Consider the following 24,730-nt stretch of genomic DNA (forward strand, 5'->3'; position numbering starts at 1 on the left):
CAGACATGCATTTCCAATTCATGCAGGATTTTGTATGGACTGAACAGAGAGGTTTTTGTTTTTGTTTTTGTTTTTTTTTTGGTTGTTTTAAATGATGGCATTTAATATAATCAATTTCTTAGAGAAACTTAATTATAGTGCTGTAAGAAATGCTGTAATGTTTTTTGTTCTGTGTTTTTTTTTTTTTTTTTAATATTTTTAATATTTTCTTAACTGAATCTTAAAACATTCTCAGAAAATTGTATTATGTGTTATATAATTGGTTGAAGTTTTCTGGCCCAAAACTCCACAAGCAAAGAAGTTTCACAATTCAGTATATTTTGTCACAAATGTATATTTTAACTCAGGCCTTAGTTCCTCGCAGTTCATGAGCATGTATTAAGGCAAGTCAGTTCACTTTGCATTCTTCTATCTGCCACTCTGCTTCATCTAATTGAATTGTAAACTTTTCAGGACACAGCCTGGCTTTTGCTTCACTGTCTTGTACCATGATCTAGTCAGGCATTTTTTGCCTTCAGCATTTACCAGTTTTAATCAGTGAAAATCACACGTGCTCTAAAAGTTATGAAATAACATATTATTTCATCAGAAACAACTGTCATGTGTTCAGGTGGCGTGATTTTTTCGGTCTGTGTGTGTTGGTTTGGTTTCTATTTGACTTCCCATGAAATCTTGATCAACATTTCTTATATTCATGCAGTGGTAAAAAAACGCAGTTCCTCTTTTGTTAGAGCTTTTTGTGTGAAAGTTTAATGACATACATTTAAATTTCAGCTTCCTGATTAGATCCACTAGGAAATTTGTATGAGAACTAAGGCTTTCAATGTAACAGAATATGGTTGTATTCTTAGTAAAAGTTTATCTCCTTGCATCTTACCTCCTATGCATTGCAGTGTTTGAAAATATATTTCCTTAAGAGACAGATGCTGTTAATGTTTGCTAAGCCACTCACTAAAATATTGTTGTTGAAGTGAATAGATTTCTTCTACTCCACACTAGAACAATTTATTTAAAATATTTTTTGTAACCATGAGACAAAACATGAGATCTTGGTTTCTTTCTTTATTTCTCCTTAATCTATGATTATACAGGAAAATAATTTTGCATACCCTTTATTCTGAAATCCTCCTGTTCAGTGGTTGTGTATTTAATTATTTCATTTCTTCCTGAAATGATATTCAAGGTAATTTTACTCCAGAGGTGAGGAAGGCAGTGATTCTGTAAAGTAATCTGCAATATTTTATTTGCCTGCAGTGCTTGCTGATTCATATCATAATCCTAAATTCATTCCCTGAAAGAGATTTCTAGTCTTCCTGATCTTTTTTCTTCCTTAGAAAAGTGGTTTGGCAGTGATTCTCTCTTTACCTGAGATTGGCTGAGTGGTTTCAGCTTCTATAACTGAACATGTTCTCAGAAAGACTCCAGGGAAACAGCTGTTTCATGTGTTAAAGTAGCATCCACAGCCCAATCAACCCATAATTAAAAAGAGTTTCAGTCAGTTTCAACTGCCTGTATCTCTGCCCATAAATCTATAGGCAAAATTGAAACTGTGGCTCATAAACTGGCATGCTGATATTCAATTGTTAGCAATACTTGAGCAAACACTCCTTATACAGAGGTGTAACAGAAATTGATAATTCAAATTATTAATTTAAAAATTTCACTTTGAAATATTACCTTAAAAAGAAATCCAGAAAGTATTTCAGTAAAGTTCTAAGTAAATGTAAGTGCACAAATTCACTATTTCTTACTCTCTCTTTTTCTTCTTAAAAGAAAATGCTTCAACTTCCTGCAGTGTTGGTCATCTTGTTTGTTAACATCTCAAATTATTTAAGATTACTTTTAAAAAAGCCTTGACTTTAGGAATCACTCTACATCATTTGTCCAATTAGTTCTGTCAACTCGCTATATTGTTCTTGTTTTGAACCCAAGTTTTCTGGTGGTTACAGTATTTATTTTTCTTTCTACAGTTAGTACAGAATAATTTAAGTATAATGTGACTATTTATTTATATGATGTGAAAAAGAGAACTCTTACCAGATTCAGAAAGTAAATTAAAATAAACTCTTTGAACAGAAGTCAGTGTGGAACTGCCTACAACATATCTCAAAAAATTCCCCGTTACTCAATGGTTCGCTTCTTCTGAGGTCAGCTGTCTCACTCCCTTTCCCTGCTACTGCACTAGGATACTACACCTGTTTTTCCTAGCAGTTTCTACAGTGAAGCAGGTAGCTTTTATGTTTATTATAGCTTCATCTGCTAACCCATTCCTTGCAGCAGTTTGAGCATTCTCCTTTATTGAAGAAGAAAACTTCTGCTTATACTATCACACATGCTTTCAGGAACTTGCTCAGCTACTATAGTACATTTTTGTACGTATATTTCTATATACACTTTTATATATTCTTTTATAGTTAGTAGATATCTAAAAACACCATGTTGTTCGTCGTCTCTGTACACAAACACACTCCAGTATTCTGCCAGCAAAACCACCAGCTTCTGCAAACCACAGAGGACCTTTTCCTTAGAGGTGTACAGCTAACTTGTTTACGCTGGGGTCTTTGCAAGACCTTGTAAGCTGAAAGACTGTAGTACAGGAATTAGTGCAGGTGTAAAGTGTTTCCTGCTCGGCATTTCTCATCTTCAGAAAGCCCCACAATCTAAGCAGCATATCATGTTTTCTCTTTGAATCATAGTTTAATTGCTCCTTAGCAGAATATGCTGTTCTGAATTTCATTTTAGCTTTACCTGCAGTCACAAAAGAATAAATTTTGAATGCTTTATTTTAAAGAACATTTTTGTGAAGGCACACCACTGAAAGAGACAGAGAATGGAAGAGAGTAAACGTGAGGCAGCTGCCATCTCTGTCCATATGTCCTCTACAGCACATCGAAGCAATTCTACCCTCCCCTGAGGTACCAGTCACCCTCCTCCAGTGGTGCCAGACAGGAAGTCTGAAATACAGCCTGGGCACTGAGCAGCAGAAGTGGTTGCAATAAATTAAATGAAAGTGCTGACGGCCATTGCCTTGCTTGGTGTCCCTGGCTTTAGGGACTACAGGCCACAGACTGAGGAAGAAATGAACAGTTCCCTACTCCTGGTCATTATTTAGCAGTTTTTGTTGATTTCAACTAAAGTCAGATATGTACCTCTAAGGGCAGTGACCATTTGTCGTAGTCTAAATTGATGAATTGGTATAGCAAAGTGCCTTTCTTGTTCTCCTTGAGGTTCATTATTTGATCTGCACTCACAATATTTTTAGTCTATCTGAATTACAGTTGATGACAAAACGAAACGGATTGCTTATAAACAAGTTGCAGCACCATGCAGTAAGATTCAGCACTCCACAGGCAAGGCCGCAAAAGCTGACAGGAAATCGCCATTCACCATTTACCCCATGCCACCTCAGCCTCTCTTCCCCATTTCTTCTTCATCTCTTGCACCATTTGTGGTTAGCTTTTAACTCATAGTCCCAAAATCACAAATCCTGGGGCTGCAACCTACCAACATTTCACATGCTGGGGCTTTCCTTACTGAGCAAAGCAGACGGCAGCAAATTACCAATGGCTGCCTGCGCATAGGGTAGCTGAGCTCTGTCCTGCCTGCATGGGCACTGCTGCCTGCACCCAGCAGGGAGCTGCTGGCAGTGCCCCTGGGATCACAGCCTCCTATGGCTGCTCAGAGGACCCAGCTTGCCGCCCTGCCGTGCGTGGAGAGGAAGGCATGGCCCAGCCAGGCCATGGTAATGGCTGGTTCCTTGCCCTTGGAGGAGAGGGCCATGTTGTGGCCTGCCTTCAGTGCTGGGGCACAGACAGGCTATGGTTTCCTCAGGAACTGCCCTGCTTGTCTTTGTGGCAGCAGGGGAGGAAGAGAAAAATCACCCTGTGGTGTCTGGCAGGCGGGGGTTTTGTGACTAGCAGCCACAGGACGCATGCTGAAGGAAGAGGTGTTCAGCAGGCCTGGCTGTGCTGCCACACAGCCCTTTAAGAGCAGAGGCTCCACCTGGAGGCTGGGCCTTGGGCACCAGCACTCTGGGAGTTGGGAGGTTTCAACCAGGGGCAGGTCTTGCAACTTTCTGACTGTCAGTATGAAAACCTGAGGTGCCCCTGGCACAGGGAGGTGCTGGCACCATGGCCATTTCCACAGCCTCTCAGTGGGGGAGATGCCAGCACTGTGCTTCTTTGGTTTTGCCTTTCTGTGAGGAAACCAGGCCCCTTCTGTACTTCTGCTCCTTCAGGGCAGCCTCTGCTGACAGCGAAATCCTTGTGGGGCCCCCTCACCACATATTTCATGGTGGCCCATGTGAACATGAGAGGTGAGGCACCCATGGGTGCCACTTCAGACTTGCCAGCTCAGGAAAAGGTTTAGCTATCACTAAGGGATGTTTGGGGGGGGGGGGGGGGGAAGACTAAAAGGGGCATGCTTTTTTCTGGCTGCCATTTTAGGTAAGGGTAGGGTTCTTTTCCTTTGATAGCACTCCTTCTGAACACATGCAGTACTAGGGTGAAATAAGCATTATTATTTTTCTTCTCTCTCTCTCTCTCTCTTTTTTTTTTTTTTTTTTGCCCCCCAGTGTTGAAACAGCTTTCCAGTGATGTCATACAATGACACTTTCCTGAGTGTTTCCTAATGTCTAGAGAGACACGAGCAGAGGGAATGGGGGAAGAAAAAGTCCAGGGATCTGGTATTTAATCTCATCTCTTTTACTGACAAACAGATACTTAAGTTTTGCATGCGTGTACTTTAGATTTCCCTTCCTTAATTTCATCATAGAAATTGTTTGCAATGCCTTATTAGATTTTTGATAAAGTCTCAGTCAAAGACACTGCTTTAGATTTTTTTTTGTATGTGTGTGGATTTTTTTTTGGTCACTATTATAAATACGCTCATGTAACTCAAAATATGAAATGCCTCTAAAATAATATAAATATTAAAAATCTATGATTTAAACAAAAAAGATTATTTCCTCAGTAACAAATAAAACCACTTAACTCATTAAACTCTGTTTTCAAATGATATTACTTTAAAACAGTCTAGTCATTTTTTGTCAAATGTGTATATTTGATGCATAATAGATACATGCACACAGCAACATATAATATGGATATAACTCCATAATAATTTTAGTTTTGTCTTTGTAGGATCCTTGGCCCAGACTGACGACCTTCATTCAAAGCCACTATCTGAAGGGAAGAGAGACGAATCTAAAGAATCTATGTCAAATGTATGTTCCATTTTTTGTCATACTTCTCAATGTGTTGAGTTGTTCTACGAAGTGAATATTAATTTTGAATTGCTCAGAGTTCTTCCAGATATTTTTTTTTTTAGAATTTCTGAATAATAATTAGAGATGATAACTATCCCAAATAAAAGATGTATGCAATTTATTTTATATTTTTCCTTAAAAAAAAAAGTGTAACTATATGCAGAATATAGTATACATTTCGAAATTGAAAATATATTTCATTTCTAATAGTTTATAGTCTTAATTGTCTCTAGACTTCTGATTTTTTAAATTATGTTTTAAAGGAAGGGACTGTAGTCTCCAAAATAAGCTCTGAGATATTGATAATAAAACAATTGCTCCTATAGATGTAAGTTTTTATGTTCAAGTATTAACATTCAGTGCTTAATTAAGCCCTAATTTCTTTCATGCATGTTAACTTCACAATAGCTCCATCTCGTGGTTGACTAAATATTACCTGAGTATATGAACTTTCAGTATATTTTTCATAGGAACAGTAGGCTTGAAAACAGAAGTACATAAATATATATATATATATATTAAAAAAATACTGATGGGGGAAATTATTATTTAGAAAAATAAAAAAAATCATAAAGATTATGATTAACTCTATTACCACATTTGTAGTAATGTATACGCTTAGAGTTTTGTTTCTATTTCATACAGGTATTCAGAAATGATGCAGCTGATCAGCAGTTTAACCTTGAAGCTGCAATTAAAAATGTTGAAAAAATGTCCGATGAGCTAAAGAAACTAAATGGTAATTCTGAGTTCATCATCTAGCTATACAGAAAGCTGTTGAAGGCATTGTTTTAGATAGCATGTTTGAGAATGGCTCATGTTTTCTGTATCATACAATTGTTTTTTTTAATCTAATGAAAAAAATGTTTTGTTTTGAACTACTCTTTGTAACAGTGGTTACATAGAAATGGAACTATGTTAGCTAAGCATGGAAAAAAAACTTAGTCAAATGCTTTCCTTTTAGGGACAATAATAGTTTGATAATGAAAATATTACAAATACGCTAATATCAAACTTTATTTAACTGCTTTGAGGTAAACAAAACAAGGCAATCCTTTGCATTTTTTGAAAGAGTTCACAATTGTACTTCAAAAACATGCATCTGGCTCAATTGTCTTTCACTTTGCATTTACTATTCAATAAGTGCTGTGAAATTACATTGCCCTTTGTCTTTCAGTGGAAAGCCAGCTGCTGCTTTGTGACCTTATTTTGAATTTCAACCATCCCCTGAAGGCCAAAGATTTAAAAGAAGCTGAAGAAAAAACTCGGAGTTTGACAGATTAAGTAATACCATCCATTTTCATACATTGTCTTCTATTAATAGCAATTGAGTTTCAATTGAAAAGTGACAATATGGTTTTCTGCACTTGGATTATTTTTATTTTTAATTGGAAAACGTTTTTGATTTTGGCAGAGATTTTAACCTAAATTTCTCAAATATACTAGGTTTGGAAAGAGTAGCAAAATAAACTAGAAAGGTCAAGAAATGGGGCATGAAGTTCTTCACACGTGCTTGTCTCCTTTAAAATGAAGACATAGTGGAAGAGTAACAAAAAGATTTAAAATTACTTCACGTCAAGTTATTGCTCTTGTCTCAGTTGTGTTCCGGAAAATGGGACGAGAAATATTCAATAAAAGAGGAACTGCAAGTCATCATTTGATATGCCTTCCTTATTCTAAAAATGTTGCTGTGGAAGGAGGCCACAGAGCAAATTACTTCTGGAAAACCAGAAGTATTTCTATAGTGACTTTCTAATGCATATAGATTCAAAAGAAAGCAAAAGTTAGCAGTTCAAATACTCCACTATGAAGTTTTCTCAGCCAAAAATTTGTGTAGCCAGTGTATTCATATAAGTAGAATTCATATTTAAGCAGAATTCCTATTCAATCATACTTTACTTGTAAAAATTATCATCACTTGTGAAAATGTTTGAATGTTGAAGTATGTTTTTAGTCATACAAAACATGTGTTTATCTGAATAATCAAATCCAGATTTACTTTGTAGAAAAAGAATATGTAGAGCTATAATTTGTTATGTCGGTTTACATTTTATTGCTCTTTCCATAAGTGGGAAAAAATGGTGATTTAAAAACAAATGAAACAATTTCATAGGAGGCATTTCAGGGTTGTCAGAATTTTCAAGACAGTGTAATAAAATTACAACCTCCAGTTTACACACTCAATGGTAACATTGTGGGATTTATCTTAATTTTAGCATTTTTGGAAAGACATATTAAAACTGACTTTTCTTTCACAAGACTTGTGGCAGGTTTTTTAAAAAAATACAGTAATAAAGATAGGCTTTGTCAGCTGAAGTGATTTTATTTATTTATATATTTATTTACTCATAGTTGCATGGAAATGAAATTCTCTAATTTCGAATTCCAGCTCCTAGACAAATATAATGTAAATAAAAATAACATTTACAACATACATATTTGAAGTTGTAAAACTCTTTATGAAATCTGATTTTCTTATCATAGAAGCTATATAAATGATATGGACGATATCCTCCCTTGAATTATGATTCAACGCAGAAATGGCTTTAGAGGAGAAAATGTGACAATGTCCAAGGTAATTTTTTTTAATAAAACAGAAGTTCCTAAAAATAAAAAAGGATAAATCCCACTTAACAAAGGAGAGGGAAAAAAATCATGATTCTTCAGTGGTTCTCAGCTGCAGCTTGTATTTTAGAACTGAGAATATTGTTTTTTCTTGAAAGAACACAGTAAAAACAGAAAGCATTTGTATAGGAGAAACCAACTTCATCCAAATTATATCTGTATGCTAAGGGCCTTGGGTGTGGTCTTGCAATTAATAATCACATGATGATAATCTTGTTGATGTGTCTCCTATAAAAGAATGGTGGCTTATTTTAGAGTCAAAGAGATACAGTTAAAGAGATGTCTGTGCTAGTAGAGAAAATCTTGTTGCTGAGTTTAGATGATCGTAGGAGATAACTCCACTTCATGGGTTAAGGTGCCATTCATGAATCATCAGTTGTATGGCAGGTGGAAGATGTTATCTGTAGATATTTTATTTTTCTAGAAAACTGTGAACAAGTACAGTTTCATAGCTGAATAACACAAACACAGATCTTGACAGGCAGGGGGATTCAAGGGGAAAAATTGAGGAGAAAAATTGAGCAACACACAAAATTTTTGTGTCTTGCTGAAAGATAGTTGTCTTTAAGGTCCAGGTTGGCAGGTTGGAGTCCAAGTGTTTTCACAGAAATGCCCATAGTTGGATGATTTATTGATTTATTTGGAGGTGGATTGCAGGGGAAGAAAAACAAAACAAAACAAAACAAAAAAACAACAACAGCAAAAAACTATTGCTTTTGGTTTACTTCTCAACTTTGTTTTGGTTATTGCTTCTGTGGTATGTACCACTTTAAATAATAGAATTGCTGCTGCAATTCTAATCTGAAAAATAGGTTACTTTTTTTTTTCTCCTCTGAAAGCAGAGACTTGTATTGGTGTATCTTTCATGAGTCCTCTAATGTGGTTTGGAAATCGTTTCAGGAAGATACACATTTGTTGGAAGATAGTTTTCCTCACTGAATGAATTCTTGTGTACTCTATGGTTGCTGGACAGAAATAAATATATTGTAGGAAAATCATATTTATAGAGTACTACATTTAAAGCATGACTTAAAAATAACAACATTGTCCCTTTTCATTAAAATTAAAAGTATTTTTAATGATTTCTTCATGGTTTTAGTTCACTGAAAAAGGAAGTATCCTTAGGTTTACAGACTTTAGTAGACTTTGATCCTTCATGTGATCTTCATTAGGGTCTCGTTTAAATATGTCCTGCAGCATATGTTAACATGCACTGGTTCCTTGAACCCCTGTCTTTTCCGTCAATCAGAAGAAGAGGTGTTCTTTGGAAGTAATCAATGATGTCTGCTACCGATGAAAAATCCTGTGGGATGGAAAAATAAGAAGGTAATGGATAAAGTGTCAGAATTCTTAGCGATTAGTTAACTCAGTTTAGAAACCTTTTTTCTTTATAAGAGGTATCTTATAAGGTCCAGTAAATATCATCAGGTCAGCTGTCTTTCTTCCTGACCTAATATGTAGTTATGTTGATGTATGTGTATGATCTACTGAAGATGTGTTGTATAATGAATTTATGCAGATTCAGCATGTTTAATACACGGTGGTGGTGTTTCTATTTGACATGATGAAGTTGACTCATAAATTCAGAGAGTTTGGACTCAATCAGTATATGTGCTGACCAGTGTGTCTGACACCAGCAAATCCCGTGCAGTAGTACAGGATGTGAGTAAGCTAACCATCTGAAGCAAGGCAGTCAAGTTGGCAGATATGGATTTGCTCTCAGTCGTGTATTTCCATTATCTGGTGTCTTAGTGGTAAGAAAACACTCCCTAACAAATTGTATTGATTTCTAATAGCTGTATGCTAAGGCTATGAATTCACTCCATGAGTACAAACAGGAGAATCTGATTTTCCTTTCAGAAGTAACAATTGTAGGTATATCTGTAAAACAATAAGCAGAATTTCAATGGATTAAAATAGCTGCTAGATTAAGTAGCCTGACACTTAGAGAATGAGACAGGAGGCACTTCAAGATGAAGGGAAGTAGTGTGAAAAAACGCACAGTACCTCTTTTCCTTTTAAGCCAGTTCCTAACAAATATATCTGATTTTGCTCCTGGTAACGAATCTGGATGTTGTATACTTTATCTCTGTACAACACCATCAGTACATATGGATGAGTAGCAGTTTTTCTTGAGCTGTCTCTTACCAAGAAGGTTCCATCCTGAAAGATGAAAAAATGGAAGATGACAAATAAATGCTGCTTCTGGTTTTGATCTGCACAACAGCCTTAAATAGATCACTCATGCTTTTAAGGATTTTTTCTTTGTGAAATCTGCTATTTAAAATATTCACTGTCTGATACAAAGTGCAGATATTTAGAGAGGGCTAGTGTCGTATGAGGGAGAGATGCCACTAACGGAGGACGTAAAATATGAAAGGCCTAACTCCGCTTCAGCCAGAAGACAATTTAGCTCCTGGTAAATTTAAATCAAGATTCCTCTGTGATCTGTTTAAAGGCAGCCTAAAATAGTGATTGTGGCTGTGTCATTTTGGTAGAGCCAAGGATATTTTCTTTTTCTTTTTCTCCTTCTGCTTTTCTTGGTTTCAGATTTTAAAAATCTTCCCTTAAAATAACCTGTCTGAAAGGCACTGGATGTGGTCTTAAAAGCTAGACCTTAGCACAAGTCATTGAAATGCTGTACATGGCAACTTCAAACCATTGCATGTGCTGTTAGGCATCACAGGTTAAACAGATTTCTCATAATTGTAGATGAGATATCATTTGTTTTATCTCTGCTTAAGCCTGGGTTTCACGTGCTTGAATCTGTACTTCATTTTGCTGGTAAATATGGCCTAGAAAAGGGTAGGACTCAACTCATCTAATTCAAGCTTAAAATTGGAATTTGTGACAAACTCTGTAATAGTGACAAAGAACTCTTTCCAGAGAACGTCATTCCTCCTAAGATAGGCAAGATGAAACTGCTCCCTTGGGCTATAAAAAACAACAACAGCCTGGTTTAATCTAGCTGCCTAACTTTTATGTGGGTAAAGATATGCAGGATGAACCCCCCAGTATAAATGTCTATGTCTAAATGGAGCTTAACCTTATGGTGCAGTTTACTTTCACTCTTCTTATATGACTGCAGGGACATCTAGCTAGGCTATTAAGGAGGTGCTGAGAACCCGCAACAGTTTAAAGAGTACCTTGTTTATTTTTCGAAGAGCTGCTTCTGCTTCTGGCCGGCTAATATAAGCAACATACCATTCATCATTTAATGAATCCTATATTTTTTGTGGGAGAGAAGAAAGGAGAAAGTCAACTGTCAATGGACTAATTTATGATGTTAACAACATTCTAATAAGTAGAGAGAAAATTGAACGTGAGGGATATTGGAACTTATGTGCAGAAGGTATGAGCTTTAGGGATCATACTAGCATATAGTAGTATATGGTAAGTGACACTGAAAGATTTTAAAGTGATTTAATCACTTCGAAAATTATGGAAGTATTACAGACCTACCTGTTAAATATCTGCAAGTAAGGTAGGAAAACTGGTATTTCCAGATATTTTCAGTAAAAAATAGATTTTAAATCATGGCATCATAGAATGGTTGTGAGTTGGAAGGGACATTAAAGATCATCTAGTTACAACCCCTCTGCCTGGGACGCTACTGCGCTGACATCCTGTCTTTCTCTCTCTCCCCCAACTCCTGTCACCTTCCCCCCCCCCCCTTTTTTTTTTTTAACAATCATCTGAGACAATAGCACAGACTTCCTGTGAACTTAACAGTACTGGGCAACCATACGTGGCCACATCAGGAGTGGTTTGCGCTGTACTTGCCATATTTAAAGAAATGTGAAACAAAAATGCACATAAAGTGGTTAAAGTATATGAATTGTCTACTTACCAAGGTTTTGTGGAAAGAGAAATTAATATGTAATGCTATTTGAAGACAATTGTTTAAAACCAAGTTATCCAGCAAACAAGTATTTCTCTTAGTTTGTTCTACTGCATTTTACTATTGTTTTACTTGGCAGAGACAGAAAAAAAAGGCACTAAATATTGACACAGAAGAGGAAACTGCAAACACCTACTAACATCCTGACAATGGCTACTAACTAGAAAAACTACTTTGAAAACAGTTTGCTTTTGAAATCAGATTATTTGCTGTATTTAGCAGTTATGGTTAATACTTCTGATGTTTCTGTACCTCATCTTCCTCCGTGTTTGTGTGCTGAGCAGTCTGTCTGCTAGGAATGGGCAATGGAGGTCTTATATCAGCTGTCCCTCTTGACGGAGATCTGCTGTTGTTGCCTTTGAAGTTGTCAGATAAGAATAGAAAAAATATTGAAATGAGGAAATAATTTCATCTGGGAAATGGTATATGGTATAGAATCTTGATTTTGTGAGGCATGAAGAATTTGTATCACTCTGATACTGAGGCATTTTGAATTGATTTGAAATCAGATTTAGGCTGATGTATGAAATCTAAGTTCCTTATATAAATTGTTCCTTGGTGCACAGGGACACTAACTGAACTCTCGTAGTTCATAGTACCTTAAACTCAGATGAACTTGAAATATAGGTTGCATCTTTTTAGCTTCTGTACTAGTTACTTAGTTGAGAGCATCTCCAATTTCTTTAGGGACAAATTTAATATTGCCTCTTCAGATTCCTTGCCTTCTTAGCAAGAAACTAAAAAATGTCACTGTAAGACATTGGCAGGTGTTACCATATGCAAAAATCATTTTTCTAAAAAAAATTGCTTTCTAAGCTTCCTTTATTTTTGGCTTACTTTTACAAGATGCAGTATATTTTACATGGAAAGCATTTTCTCCCTTTTTCGAGACTGTTAGTATACCATGATGATTTCTAGGCAGTGTTATTTGGCTTTCAGCAGTGTTAGTTATATTTAAAAAGGTACTTATATGAAGTTTTGGCAATGATTTAACTAGACTGTAAGCTCAAACTTCATGGGAGAAGATCATCCTAGATTCAGATTAATGCACTCAAACTGCCTTGCAACCTTCAGTCATTGTACATAAAATCAAGGAATGCAGGATACAAACCTAGAGGGAAGCGAGGTGGTAGAGAGCCACTTGCAGACAGGCTTCTAGCACTGGTGTAGAAACAACAACAAAAATAGTAAGTACAATATGACACGGATATACAAGATTGCTGTGTTGTAAAATACTGATCTGAACTGTGAGCCTGTTTTACAGAATGTGATATCCTCTTGAGTCCTATGAAGGATGAGGACAACTTTCTCTTCCTTCTTTGCATTTTTCTTTCATTCCTTTTTTTGTAAGTATATCCACCATTAAAATTACTTGGAGCTCAGTATCCGGGAATGAAGTAGCCAGTCACTAGCAGGCTATCAAGATTTCTGTGTCAGGATTAATGAAGAAAACTACTTCATCTTGTTGACTTTTCACAGGAACTGGCTACATTATTCCCCTAAAGCAGGAAGCAGAGGCAACAGCTTGATAGATGTTTGTTTCTTTGGAGTCCCAGTTACAGAGTAACTTTGTAGGTTTTTTAACATTATTGAGGAAAGAGCAGTTTCTCATCATTAATGTTGCAGCTGTGGGTATGGAGCTACTGGAGAGTCCAGTGAAGGACCCTTCACACTAACATGGTAAGGAACTGGAGCATCTCACGTGTGAGGAAGGGCTGTTGGAACTGGGATTGGTTTGTCTAGAAAAGAGAAGGCTCGAGGGGATCTTCTCCACGCATATAAAAACCTGAAGGGAGAATGCAAAGAGGATGGAGCTGGGCTCTTTTCAGTAGTGAACAGAGACAGGACAAGAGGCAGCGGGCACAAACTGAAACACAGGAGGTTCCATCTGAGCATCAGGAAACACATCTTTAATCTGAGGGTGGCTGGGCACTGGAATAAGTTGTCCAAAGAGCTTGCGAGGTCTCTCTCCTTGGAGATATTCAAAAGCTGGACTGGCATGGTTGGGGGCAACCAGCTCTAGGTGGCCATGCTTGACCAGGGGCTCCAGATGGCCACTGCAGCCTCTCTGTGAATGTGTAAGATATTATCTGACAGTGGCACCGAGCTCATACCCAGAGCATCATAACACTTCCATGTGCCTGTGTTTGGTTTACTTTCCTTCTTCTGCTTCATTTTTCTGCTATTGGTTAGAAAACCTACAATTCCTTTTTATGGCCTTTTTTATGATCCAGAGGTCTTTATTTTTATTTTTAATTGCTTCACCCAACTGGTTATAAATCACCTGTAGTTTTTTGCTTTACGAACCATATTTCTATTCTGTTTTAGTGAACTGCACAAAAAGCTCTGGGATTAATATATTAATTAATGCTGCAGAACAGGGGCACCCTATCACAACTTGTGATTCATGGGAAAGAATCAGCTGAATGTGAGCTTCTGCTATAGAAAACTACACAACACTGTTTGAATATAAGCAGAAGTGTTCATTGTGGAAACAGTTCATATGACCTTGCTATTGCTACTGCAATATTATTTCTACTTGGGTGTCAGCAGTTCCAGATGATGTTGGTAAATGGGAGGGATTCATCAAAGAACCATTACAAAAAAACCAGAGATTAAACTATGTACTTCACACTTAGACTCAAGGAGCCCACTCTTAGTCATCAAAGGCTGTTGCATACTTCATCAGAAATCAAAATTTAATTAAGGGAACTTCCATTCTGGAAATGAAGACATAGTCTAACACATGGATGTTGTAGGTAGGAAAAGTTGTATTTGCAGCAAAGACCACAGTTTTAAATAAGAATTAACAATTAAACTAACATTTAATGAAAGGGTCCTGCAGGTAGCAGGAGTGATGTCTTACAAATGGAAACTATGTAGGCCCTGAAATATTCCTTGACTTAAAAATGGGAGTGTGCATTATGTCTTGGTTGTCTGGTATAAACTGTTCTGCTGAACACAGAACTTCAATTCTATTCAGGATTCTTCTTGGTAGTAGGAACACCACAAATTAGCGTGTAGTTGAGGCAAGGGGGCAGCTTCAAAAATGACTTCTTACAGTAGTTACCTTGCGTTCCCCAGAGCACCCTGTAGCCATATATATGTATGTATATATATATATATATATATATAAATAGATTAAAATTCCAAAGGAATGATACAATGAGTGATACACACCTTTCTGCACCAGGCATGCTGTTGGATCCTGGCTTAGGTGGAGGCTTGATAGATTTTGATGGGAATGTATTGGAGCTGTATGGGGGCAAAGATAGCTGTGGCACTGCTCTTTGGGGTGCAGCTGTGGAGAAGAGGAGAAGAAAACTTAAGACCTATCTGAGACATTCTTAAATGAGTTAAAGAAATCCTGGCACATTACTGCTGTCTAATTAGATAAACATAATGGAGGAAAATGTTTTCTAAAAAGTCTTTGATATGTTAGTTACGGGTTGCAACGTCATATGGTCAACTGAGAGCTTAAAATTAAATGAAAATAATTTGGAGTAGACATAAGCATTTAGTTTTTTTAAGTTCTATTTTTTAAAGCTACAAGTCAAACAGCTTAACTGCAATAAAACTGAAGGTGAAGCGTGACAGTGTGTCCTCTCTGTTGTGCTGCTTCTGAATAGCAGATTTGAGGTCATCTCTTTAAACTTCATTCCTTTATGAATGAACATTTCTCCCATATTAATGAACATTTCTCCCATATAATCATAACATCATCAAACTGAAACATTTTTTTACACTTCAGATCTTCACTACTGGTAAAAAGAGAACAGGTTAACTGTGCTCTTCGCCCTATTCTTAATGGAGTCTTAGAGGAAATGGTAGGCTGTAAAGACTTGGCCGAATGTTCTGCTTCTGCTATGAATTCACTTTACAAATTTTATTTTAGGAACCAGGCTTGTTAAGAAATTCATGAATAGTACTATTAAATGAAACAAGTTCTGGTTCTGTTCCTTAGAGTAAGTACCGTTACACAGAAGACTAGTACTAGCAGGGTTTTACTGAACATTTTGTTGAAAACTGAAAACATGCCTAGCTGTTTGATGCTGTGTGCAGATTACAAGTCTCAAATATACGATGTTTCAAAGTAAGAAATTCTGCTGTCTTGTAACTGACTGACCGGGGAAAGCTATTAGCTATTGATTTCCTGTGTTTTGTGGCTTTGCTATATAAATCTGCACAAGGTACATTGTAAGCATTCTACAGCCTGTCAAGATACCACCCAAGTTTTTTACATGGCTCTAAAGAAAGAGCTCTGGAAACTATTTTTGTAGTGCTAAAACAAAGAAAGACTTCACAGTAGAAATACTTACCATCTTCTTCTTCCTGGGGAACCAAGAGAAAACAAATGTTAGCAACTTATAGCAGAGTTCTTCGTAATATTTATCTTTTACAATACAAAGACCTGGAAGTTTGTGAATTTTGAGCATACTAAGGATCCTAAGAATCTAATATGTAGACTGTCACTTTCATCTAAAATGCTGGGGTTTCTGTCTTCATGCAACACCAAATAACGTTTACAGTTTTTGTGTTAAGGTACAACCATTATTTACAATTAAGTAAAAATCCCAAATTCTTAGGTCAGCATATGCTAAATAAAAAATAATAATGTATTAAAAAATCCCAAATCAAAAACTCAAACCTGAGGTAAACAAAATCACTCCTCCCGCGTCATTAAAAAAATGCTGGCCTTATTCTTCCTATCATCTAAGATAAAGTACTTAGGGAATAAGCTGAGCTTGAACTAGAGGAAATTATTAAATAGAAACTGTGTGCAATGAAAGATCCATCCTCATTCACTACAAAGCATGAAGAAACAAGTTTACTTTTTCCAGAATTATTAGCTTATACAGGTACTTCATTTTATTGTAGTACATATAATTTACAAATTTGTTTTGATACTATACTTACTTCAGGTCTCTTTTGTTGTGGCCAACCCTGCCTGAAATGAAACAGAGACGACAAAGCATTAATCACAGATAGAATATTAACCATTCATTTGGTGTGCATAGGGCTATATATTCAACTAAGACATGAATTTGTACTAAATTCTACAGTCCTATATGACTGCGGAAGCAATTTTTTCTCCTTGTAACAGTACCTAAAATTCTGATTTTCAGACATAATCTAAGATGGTATACTAGTCCTTAGCCAATCTTGATTATATGAACAAACGATATTCTGAATGAATAAGATTAAAGCTACACTGATGAAATGTGTTTCAAGTCTGAAACACATTTTATAGTACTCAACAACATTGCTGGAGCATATCAAGAGCATTCCAGTCTTTTTCTCTGACGAATTATCTTGGCTGACTACCAGATCTCAATTACTTCCTTATTTTGTTTTAAATTCAGTCACACTGTTCAGCCTGTAAGTTGTCTAGAAAACACTGTTTATGCTATAGATAATATTTGCTGTGAGTTTTCCAGACTAGTAAAATCAGTAATAGGAAAGTAGGCCTTTCTTTTTCTTATGTCCTACACGAAATAGATATGGGATTCATAAATGAATGTTTCTTAGAGCGAGAACTTGGTCTGGTGGAAAAAACATGGATCATAGGTTTCTTTGTGCTACTAAGAAGTGAGCTGTGCCAAATGTAATGTCCCTTTTAGATAGTAATTGATAGACAGTTTCTACCACATTCACACTTTTCTGTAGCATGCAGCACATTCCATAAATATTGTTGAAACAAAACTTTGATGTCTTCAGCTACTGTTGGCACTGTTCACAATAATTTTCCCATCCCATGTAGCTTATCCGTATTTTTGTTAAATTTACTATATGCTTTTACTAAATTTCAGTTAAATGAACTCTTACTTGACAGGAGTTTGCTTCCTTAGAGGAGTTGGATTGCCTCTTTCATATCTGTCGCTTGGTGGGACAGGAGGTTTTGGCATCATTGCTAGCTGTTCTCCCAGGGATCTAAGGGAGGAGCAAGATGACGAAATAAAGACAAAAAATGGCTTAATGTGAAATAACTGACTAATATTGGCATCAAGAATCCCATTTCAAGAGGCAAAACTCTTACCTTAGCTGTGGAGTCAGAGGCTGTAAAACAAGAAGGAATAGTTAAGAGCTAAGGGTATCAAAACAGGTGAAAAACATTCATAAGCACCAAAACAGAAAGGCCTTACCTTATCAGGATAGCTTGGCTTCCTCCCTGAAAATACATGTAGAAAAAATGTAACTGTAGATAATTAAACTTTCTATAAAACATGCAGTTTTGAATATTACTGAAAGAAAATTTTGCAGATTGAATCACTAGGTCTCCTGAGATATAAGCCAGAAGTAGATTTTGGCTGTATAAGAGGTGGCAAAATTGCAATTTTTTCAAAGTGGCACATTTTACAAAAATATTTTCTATGATTCAGCTTTGAATTACTAAAAAAATCTATGCCAGTATGTGCTAAATAAAAGAGGTTAGTTAGTAAATAAAAATCAGAGTAATCACATAGTCTCCTTAGCTTCGTTGTAAAATACAGTTTTCAGGTCTGAAATGCCATTTTGTTTTCTGTGGTTTTTTGTTTTTTTTTTCAGTTCTCAGCATTCTTTTAAGTCTGGATAATAAATTACATACAATAGCGTATGCAGAGTTTCATCAGCTTAGTATGCAAAAGTTGTTTCCTCTTTTAACCTGCTAAATATTCCTTTGTTCGCTCACTTAAATTTTGTAATTTTGTATTTATTTTTTTTTCCATGATGATTTCATAATGTCTTTCTGTTCAGTTAGTCCTGATCTACTTTCTAGATACGATTTCTCTCTCTTTGTAAGTACTGGCCACGTTATTTTTTTCTAAACAAATTACCTTATACGTGACTGGATTGAGGTGTTTGCTTGAGCCTTGCTCTTTTGCATGAATAATATTCAATCTCATAATTTTGAATAATAAAAAAAAACAGCCATCAGTGTTACCATAAGGAAATACTGACCTGATACTGGGGCTTCTCTTTCAAATGGTGGAGCAAGGCGATCCAGCGGGGGTTTCGTGCTTCTGTCTATAGAAGGAGCTGGGGCTAAACACAAAAACTGTGTAAGACAATGTGCTGGTACAGGTCAATATAATTTTATTTTGCATAGCCATGAATTTGTTTTACTTCTGAGAATAACAAGTGAGCCTTCTGTCTAAATAGTAGAAGGTGGAGCTGGGGTGATAGGAGATACAGGCAAAAGTGAAGTGGTAAAAGCTTTACAAAGAGAAAAACAGCTGTACTTACGTTTTGAAGGTTTGATATTTCTGTCTCTAGTCAAGTCATTGTTGCTTGGAAGAGGAGGAAAAGGTGGCAGCTGAAAAATATTTTACATGTGGTTAAAGTCACCATCTTCTTTCTATTTTAATTTTAGTGTATTAAACCCACAACACCACATCTGCCAATCTTTGTATATGATGCAGCACAAAGAATAGGTCTCTGCACAATATAGGAAGGATAGGAGTCATTAATAGTCCTGAAGAGTTACCTACATGCATGGTGGTGTTTTGCATGTGTGTATGTTTTCCAGATGCAGAGTTACTTCTGTTTAGTCTCACAGAGAATATTTTAGTGGGATGCTGACTTTGGGGAGGACATGGATATGTCAAAGGAAGGAAACGAGAGATTCAATGATGCTGTTGTAGCTTTCCCCCTTGGTGCAGCAGGTTTTTAATTTTGAAATCTGGTGTTGAAATTACTGGATGTAAACTCGAAGTTGAGAAGTATGTATGAACCCTGTGATAATGATTGTTGCTGAGTGAAGCAGGGCAGAAAGGACTATGCTTTCTTATTGTGAGATCTGGGTCAAATAGAATTATGTTGCCAGAAGCAGCAAAAATGGTGAGGATGTTTTGATATCTAAACTTAGATTTCTTCAGACAAACACCTGCCTATCTTCTTTCTTATTCTGATGAATAATGCAGCAATTTAGGACACCAGTCTTGAGAATTCATGACATTTAAATGAGTCCTGTGTGTGCCATATACGTGAACTGTAACACTGGGTCAGACCAAAGATCTCTCTACCGCATCCTAAAATTACCTTTACATGTGTACATCGGTAGGTGTTATGTACATCTGTGCTGGCATACATTGTCCCTGCAATGCAAGTTTTGAACAGCACAATAGCTTCCAATTTCAAGGGTTTAAAAGGAAGAAAAAATGGAAAAATATATGTATGTCATCAGAGTTCTCAATATACAGTCCCTTATATGTAGTCTTAATTCAATTAGAAAGATTTGGAAAGAGTTATCCTTTTTTTTTTTTTTTTTTTTTTTTTTAACAAATATCATTAAAAAACAAAGTAGGATCTATTAAGAATCTCCAATGTAAATGGGAGAGGCATTCACAAGTTGATACAAATTTCCAGTGTAAGAAACAGCAAAGTAATGTGGATCAGTTTAATATTTAACCCACCAAATTTTATTGTTTCCTGAAAAAAAAGACCCTGTAAGAGTTCAACTTTTTTAACAGCTAAAAGACTTTCTTCTTCCTCTCCGTACACTCTCTGAATAACAATAGCATTACACTTAAATTTCTACTTAGGTACCGGCAAAGAAAATATATGAAATATTTCATTTTCTATGAAATACCAAGAGAGAAACATACAGAAGCACCTCTTCCCCCAAATGAGGCTGGTACTGTGGACGGGCCAGGTCGCTGGGGTGGTACTGGAGGCTGATGTGATGATCTGGCTGTTGAAGGTCTGTCTAAAGAAAAAATCCCAAACTGAACAACTATGCAAACAGTTCTGTTATTTTATTCTTATTGGATCTTTACGAAAAAGAACCCTTGCAATAAGTTGCATACTTTAAGTTAATATGTCATAAAACCATTAATTTAGTGCAAAATAGTTGCTTTATGATCAGTGTTCATTTGGGAGTTAGAGGCTCATCTGGCCCTTTGGTGGTGGTGACTGCATCTGCTGGGCTGTTGGCTCACACTGTTTATTTGTATTTCCTGCATGCATACAGTGTCTATGTGAAACACCAGCCCATCTAAATGACAGTGATTTGTACTCCTGTATTTTACTCCACAGCTGCAGGCTACTGAATAATCAGGTACAAAAAAAAAATGACAAGCAAAGAAAGCCGATCTCTTTCTTTTCCCAATTTTCTCTCTATTTTTTTTGCTGCTATTATCATAGCTTGCTGTATTCAAGGGACTGCTACTAAAGCTAAATTGGTATGCATTTATTTTTAACTTCAGGCAGCTCCAAACCATAGGCCAAAGTCAGAAAGACACCAACCTGCAGTAAGTCTGTACCACTTTAATGTAAAACCTTCTGTATTCCATTACCAGCCACTTAAAATGTGGTTGATAATATGTGGAAACATCACTTATGATTTATTATTAGCACTTATTTTTTAGTAATTACCTATATAATCTGTGTTGTTCGCAAGGGATTTGGCAGGAAATATGACATTGTGGTGTGCTTCATCATTATTGGATGGAGGTGGCTCATAGCCATCACTGTCATGTTCTGCGTCCTCGGGCTCTTCTGTTGGTGATTCATAGTCAGCCTCATCTTCTTTTTCCTGATCATCATCAGGGCTTTCATAGTCATCATCTTCTTCCTGACAAATGCATATAAAAGATGTATATTATTACTTCTGTGAAAAGCCACAAGGAAATTGCAGTAAGATACTTTTCACCCAGGAAGATATCAAGTTTTTAAAGCCATTTTGAATGTCTTTGTTTTAGATAGCATACAAGTTAAGGCAGCAGCAAACAATTCAGTGCTTCCTAGAGGAACACTGGAGCAGCAGTTCTTGTCTGTTGATACTCATTCTTACTTAATAGTATGTATTCGACAACCTGGAACTCAACTTGAAAAACACCAGAAAAAAGTGAGGTCTATGATACAGATCTTGCTCCTCTCCTCTGACCAGACCTAGCAAGATCACAGTGAAAACATAGTAGTGGTCACTGCACACATCTGTGCAATCTACCCTGACTTACAAGAAAACGTTTATTTAAATTTTCGCTGATATCTAGGCTGAAATTTCCAGACTAGCTCGCATCAGCTTAGCCCAAATGCATTACAGGTGGCTAGTTTTATCTCTCATGTTCCTAAAATATCAGTAAATCTCCTGTTTACCAGAAAAAAACGTTGGCACTGGTTTATGAGCAGTCTTCATAGACATGGACTGTAGATCAGTCAGCTTATTAATTTTGCTTGCTGGTTTGTATATGCTTCATCTAAAGACACTTAGCAAAGCATTTTCTATGTTGAATGGCAAAAAATATTCTTGCAGTCAGATGGCTGCAAAAAATTGGATTTTTCAAAAAGGAAACTTTGTAGAGAACAAAATGGCAAGATTTTGCCACTGAATAATACAACAACCTTTCCCTTACTAGCCACCTCTGTAAAGAGCTTGAAAGAGGAATATAAACTGCAGCTAAGGTTCTATAGGGAGCTGGTCATAGTCTGTGAGCTTTTACTTGAATGACTGGTACAAGTCTGCTGTTCTGAAGCTCTGCCCTATATTACTGGTCAAAGGCCCTTTTCTCAGTCAAGAAATTTGCAGCTCCTCCAATCATTCATGTTCCTGCTTCCCTTCTTCCTTAGCATAATACCAGCCTGCCATTATCCTCTCCATCCATGCTGCCTGAAGTACGTAATGCGAGGAATGATAGAACATAGAAATCTGTTAGATAGAAATCTGTTGAACCAGTAGGTTTTGTTAGTGTGATACTCACAAATGAAGACCAGCCACCATCTTCTTGACCGTATCCTGCATAAGTAAGTATAACCACAGATTTTTAGCATGTACCATTTTAAAATATCAAGACATAACTTGACAAAAAGGACACAACAGATCCCACATACATTCTGAACATATTATAACATATTATGTCACAGGAACAAGGTAGACATTTTAAGGGCAGGCAGGCATACATGTGTAGCTCATATGTCATGAAAGATACTACAGATAACATTCTTACTCAAAACTAAGAGTACAGTTTTCCTTGTATGAGATGATATATGTGCTTTCATTTCAAGTTTGTAGAACTCTTCTTGCTGTAAACATTCTTTGAAGTAGAATGCTTTCAGAATGAGCATAAACTTCTTATCTCTTTAATACCATTATAGCTTTCATATCAAAAGTTGTGTGGTGGTTTTGTTTGTTTGTTTGTTTTGGTTTTGGTTTTAATTTCAGTAGGACTAGAGAGCATGGTATCTTGCAGAAGTATTAAGTGCTTTTGGTTTATAAGAAAATAATTTAAATGAAAATTCAGAGCATGGCATGGCAGACATCTGAAAGCTTGCCCCTTTTCTGTAGGATGCTTCTAGGAGTGGGTGCAGGGGACAGAAGTGTTGGAACAAATGTATATATAAGCACTGATGTTATGCATTGGGTTACAGAAAGGCAATTTGGGAGTGTTCATCTAAATTTTTCTGCTCTCTTCTTTCATCACCACCTTTTCTCTTAAAAAATATTTTCTTAGTTGTTCTACAATTGCTATCCTTGTTGGCAGAGTGCACCAACAATTTTCTGCTTCTTCATGCTCTCTTTTCCTTTTTTTTTGTTTTGTACTGTTTTGTTTCACTTATTCTGCTCTGCAAGGATTATCTTAATATTTCAATATTTTTATACAATATTTGTAGACAGACTACCTGTTATCACACTTACCTGGATTTTCAGGACACTTTTGTGTTTGGCCCCTATAACGAAGATGCAAACAAATAAGTTCTTTCCAATTGCAATTCTTAAATGTTTTAAGTATACAGAAATATATCCTAATAAAGCTAATGGTTAGGTTTAACAGTAAAATTAAATTTAGATATGTGAGTTTAACTCTGCACAAAATACCTGTTTCACACACAGGATCCTAGTGTTGGCTAAACTGTCTTGAAAAAGTTTTAAGTCAGTGAGGTGGAGTGTTTGGAAAGAAGTGGACTTAGTAAATAAATTTACTAGAGGCATCAGTCCTTGAAATGTAAACTTAAATAATTCCACTGGAGCTGCTGAAAGTCAAGTTCATAAATCCTTGTAGCACTGATAAGTATTTTTATGGTTTTCAATTCAAGTTTTAAACTCTAGCTAATGCAAAGGTACAAAGTCATGCCATCAGATGACTGAAAGCCATGTCACGTAGACCAGACCAGACTTAGATTTTCATGGTATTAAATTCTTCTTTTCTCATGACTCCTCCACCCAAAGAATCAACATCATTGCATTTTTTTTGCTCTTTTCCTATTGCCAGAATATCATATTCAGTAAATCATAAAGCATTTTACAGTACAATGATATATGATTCTTTGACATGTGTTAATGATGACTCATTAATGTAATGATATGTGCCCAAGCTTTATAGATTCCTAAAGATTAATTTACTCAGATGTAAAATTATATTAAATTTATATGTTATTTGGTTTCAGACATTGCAGAAGTATCTACACTGTTCGTGAGCTCAGGCTTTGTTAATTTTAACAAATAACATTAACAAAACTGAGTTTTATTTTGCTACTTTCCAGGTGGTTCCTCCAACACACAGGTATGATTGATCGAACAGAAAACAGTACAGAAAAGATATGGCTGAAAACTTTGAAAAAGAAAGTCCTATGACTTTTCACTTACCATTTTGGAAAGAAAGACATCCTTCCTTCATTTCTGTTTATTTCTTGACTTAATTTACTTACAATTCTGTTTAAAAGAGACACAAAAACAGTGTTTTTGTTTGTTTGTTTGTTTGTTTTAAAATCCTTGAAACTTGTCAGTCACTTTCTTGGCTGCTTTCCTCCCATTTCCCCTTATTTTTTACAAAATGAAATCTTTTAATTCCTGCGTATTATTTAGTATGTGGTAAGAATACTTAATTTCTCTCCTTATTGCAAAGTTTTGCTATAGCAGATCCACCTAAAAGCTGAACTTTTTTTACAGAGAAAAAAAAAATCACATGTTGTTGGGTCACATTTAAAAATCAACATTAAACTCAGCAAGCCATAGAAACATT

At 36.0% G+C, this 24,730-nt stretch overlaps 1 protein-coding gene and 1 long non-coding RNA gene across 7 annotated transcripts in view; one reads left to right on the top strand and one right to left on the bottom strand.

Annotated features, from left to right (window-relative positions):
* The window catches only part of LOC309883520, a 73,427-nt gene that overhangs the window by 7,398 nt on the left and 41,299 nt on the right, over positions 1 to 24,730 (top strand). For 3 of the 6 annotated variants that reach the window (XR_014318465.1, XR_014318466.1, XR_014318470.1), the window contains exons 2-4: positions 5,142 to 5,224; positions 5,912 to 6,005; positions 6,444 to 9,217. This is a non-coding gene — a long non-coding RNA (uncharacterized lncRNA). The remainder of the gene's footprint in view (positions 1 to 5,141; positions 5,225 to 5,911; positions 6,006 to 6,443; positions 9,218 to 24,730) is intronic. The other 3 variants (XR_014318468.1, XR_014318469.1, XR_014318467.1) reach the window with 3 other exon arrangements.
* LCP2 (lymphocyte cytosolic protein 2) overlaps positions 9,059 to 24,730 on the bottom strand; it is a 36,847-nt gene continuing 21,175 nt past the window's right edge. The window contains exons 6-23 of the mRNA XM_082771658.1: positions 24,355 to 24,420; positions 23,407 to 23,438; positions 22,472 to 22,506; positions 21,147 to 21,345; positions 20,378 to 20,478; positions 19,017 to 19,086; positions 18,732 to 18,815; positions 17,936 to 17,961; positions 17,830 to 17,849; positions 17,619 to 17,723; positions 16,710 to 16,740; positions 16,112 to 16,124; positions 14,973 to 15,093; positions 12,904 to 12,953; positions 12,045 to 12,148; positions 11,038 to 11,115; positions 9,899 to 10,054; positions 9,059 to 9,194 (exon numbers count right to left, since the gene is read on the bottom strand). Of these exons, the coding sequence (XP_082627784.1) occupies positions 9,072 to 9,194; positions 9,899 to 10,054; positions 11,038 to 11,115; positions 12,045 to 12,148; positions 12,904 to 12,953; positions 14,973 to 15,093; positions 16,112 to 16,124; positions 16,710 to 16,740; positions 17,619 to 17,723; positions 17,830 to 17,849; positions 17,936 to 17,961; positions 18,732 to 18,815; positions 19,017 to 19,086; positions 20,378 to 20,478; positions 21,147 to 21,345; positions 22,472 to 22,506; positions 23,407 to 23,438; positions 24,355 to 24,420 (1,414 nt within the window). The 3' untranslated portion in view covers positions 9,059 to 9,071. The remainder of the gene's footprint in view (positions 9,195 to 9,898; positions 10,055 to 11,037; positions 11,116 to 12,044; positions 12,149 to 12,903; positions 12,954 to 14,972; positions 15,094 to 16,111; positions 16,125 to 16,709; positions 16,741 to 17,618; positions 17,724 to 17,829; positions 17,850 to 17,935; positions 17,962 to 18,731; positions 18,816 to 19,016; positions 19,087 to 20,377; positions 20,479 to 21,146; positions 21,346 to 22,471; positions 22,507 to 23,406; positions 23,439 to 24,354; positions 24,421 to 24,730) is intronic.

This window comes from Aythya marila (genome assembly GCF_965140915.1).
Source record: "Aythya marila genome assembly, chromosome: 14".
Classification (NCBI taxonomy): Eukaryota; Metazoa; Chordata; class Aves; order Anseriformes; family Anatidae; genus Aythya; species Aythya marila.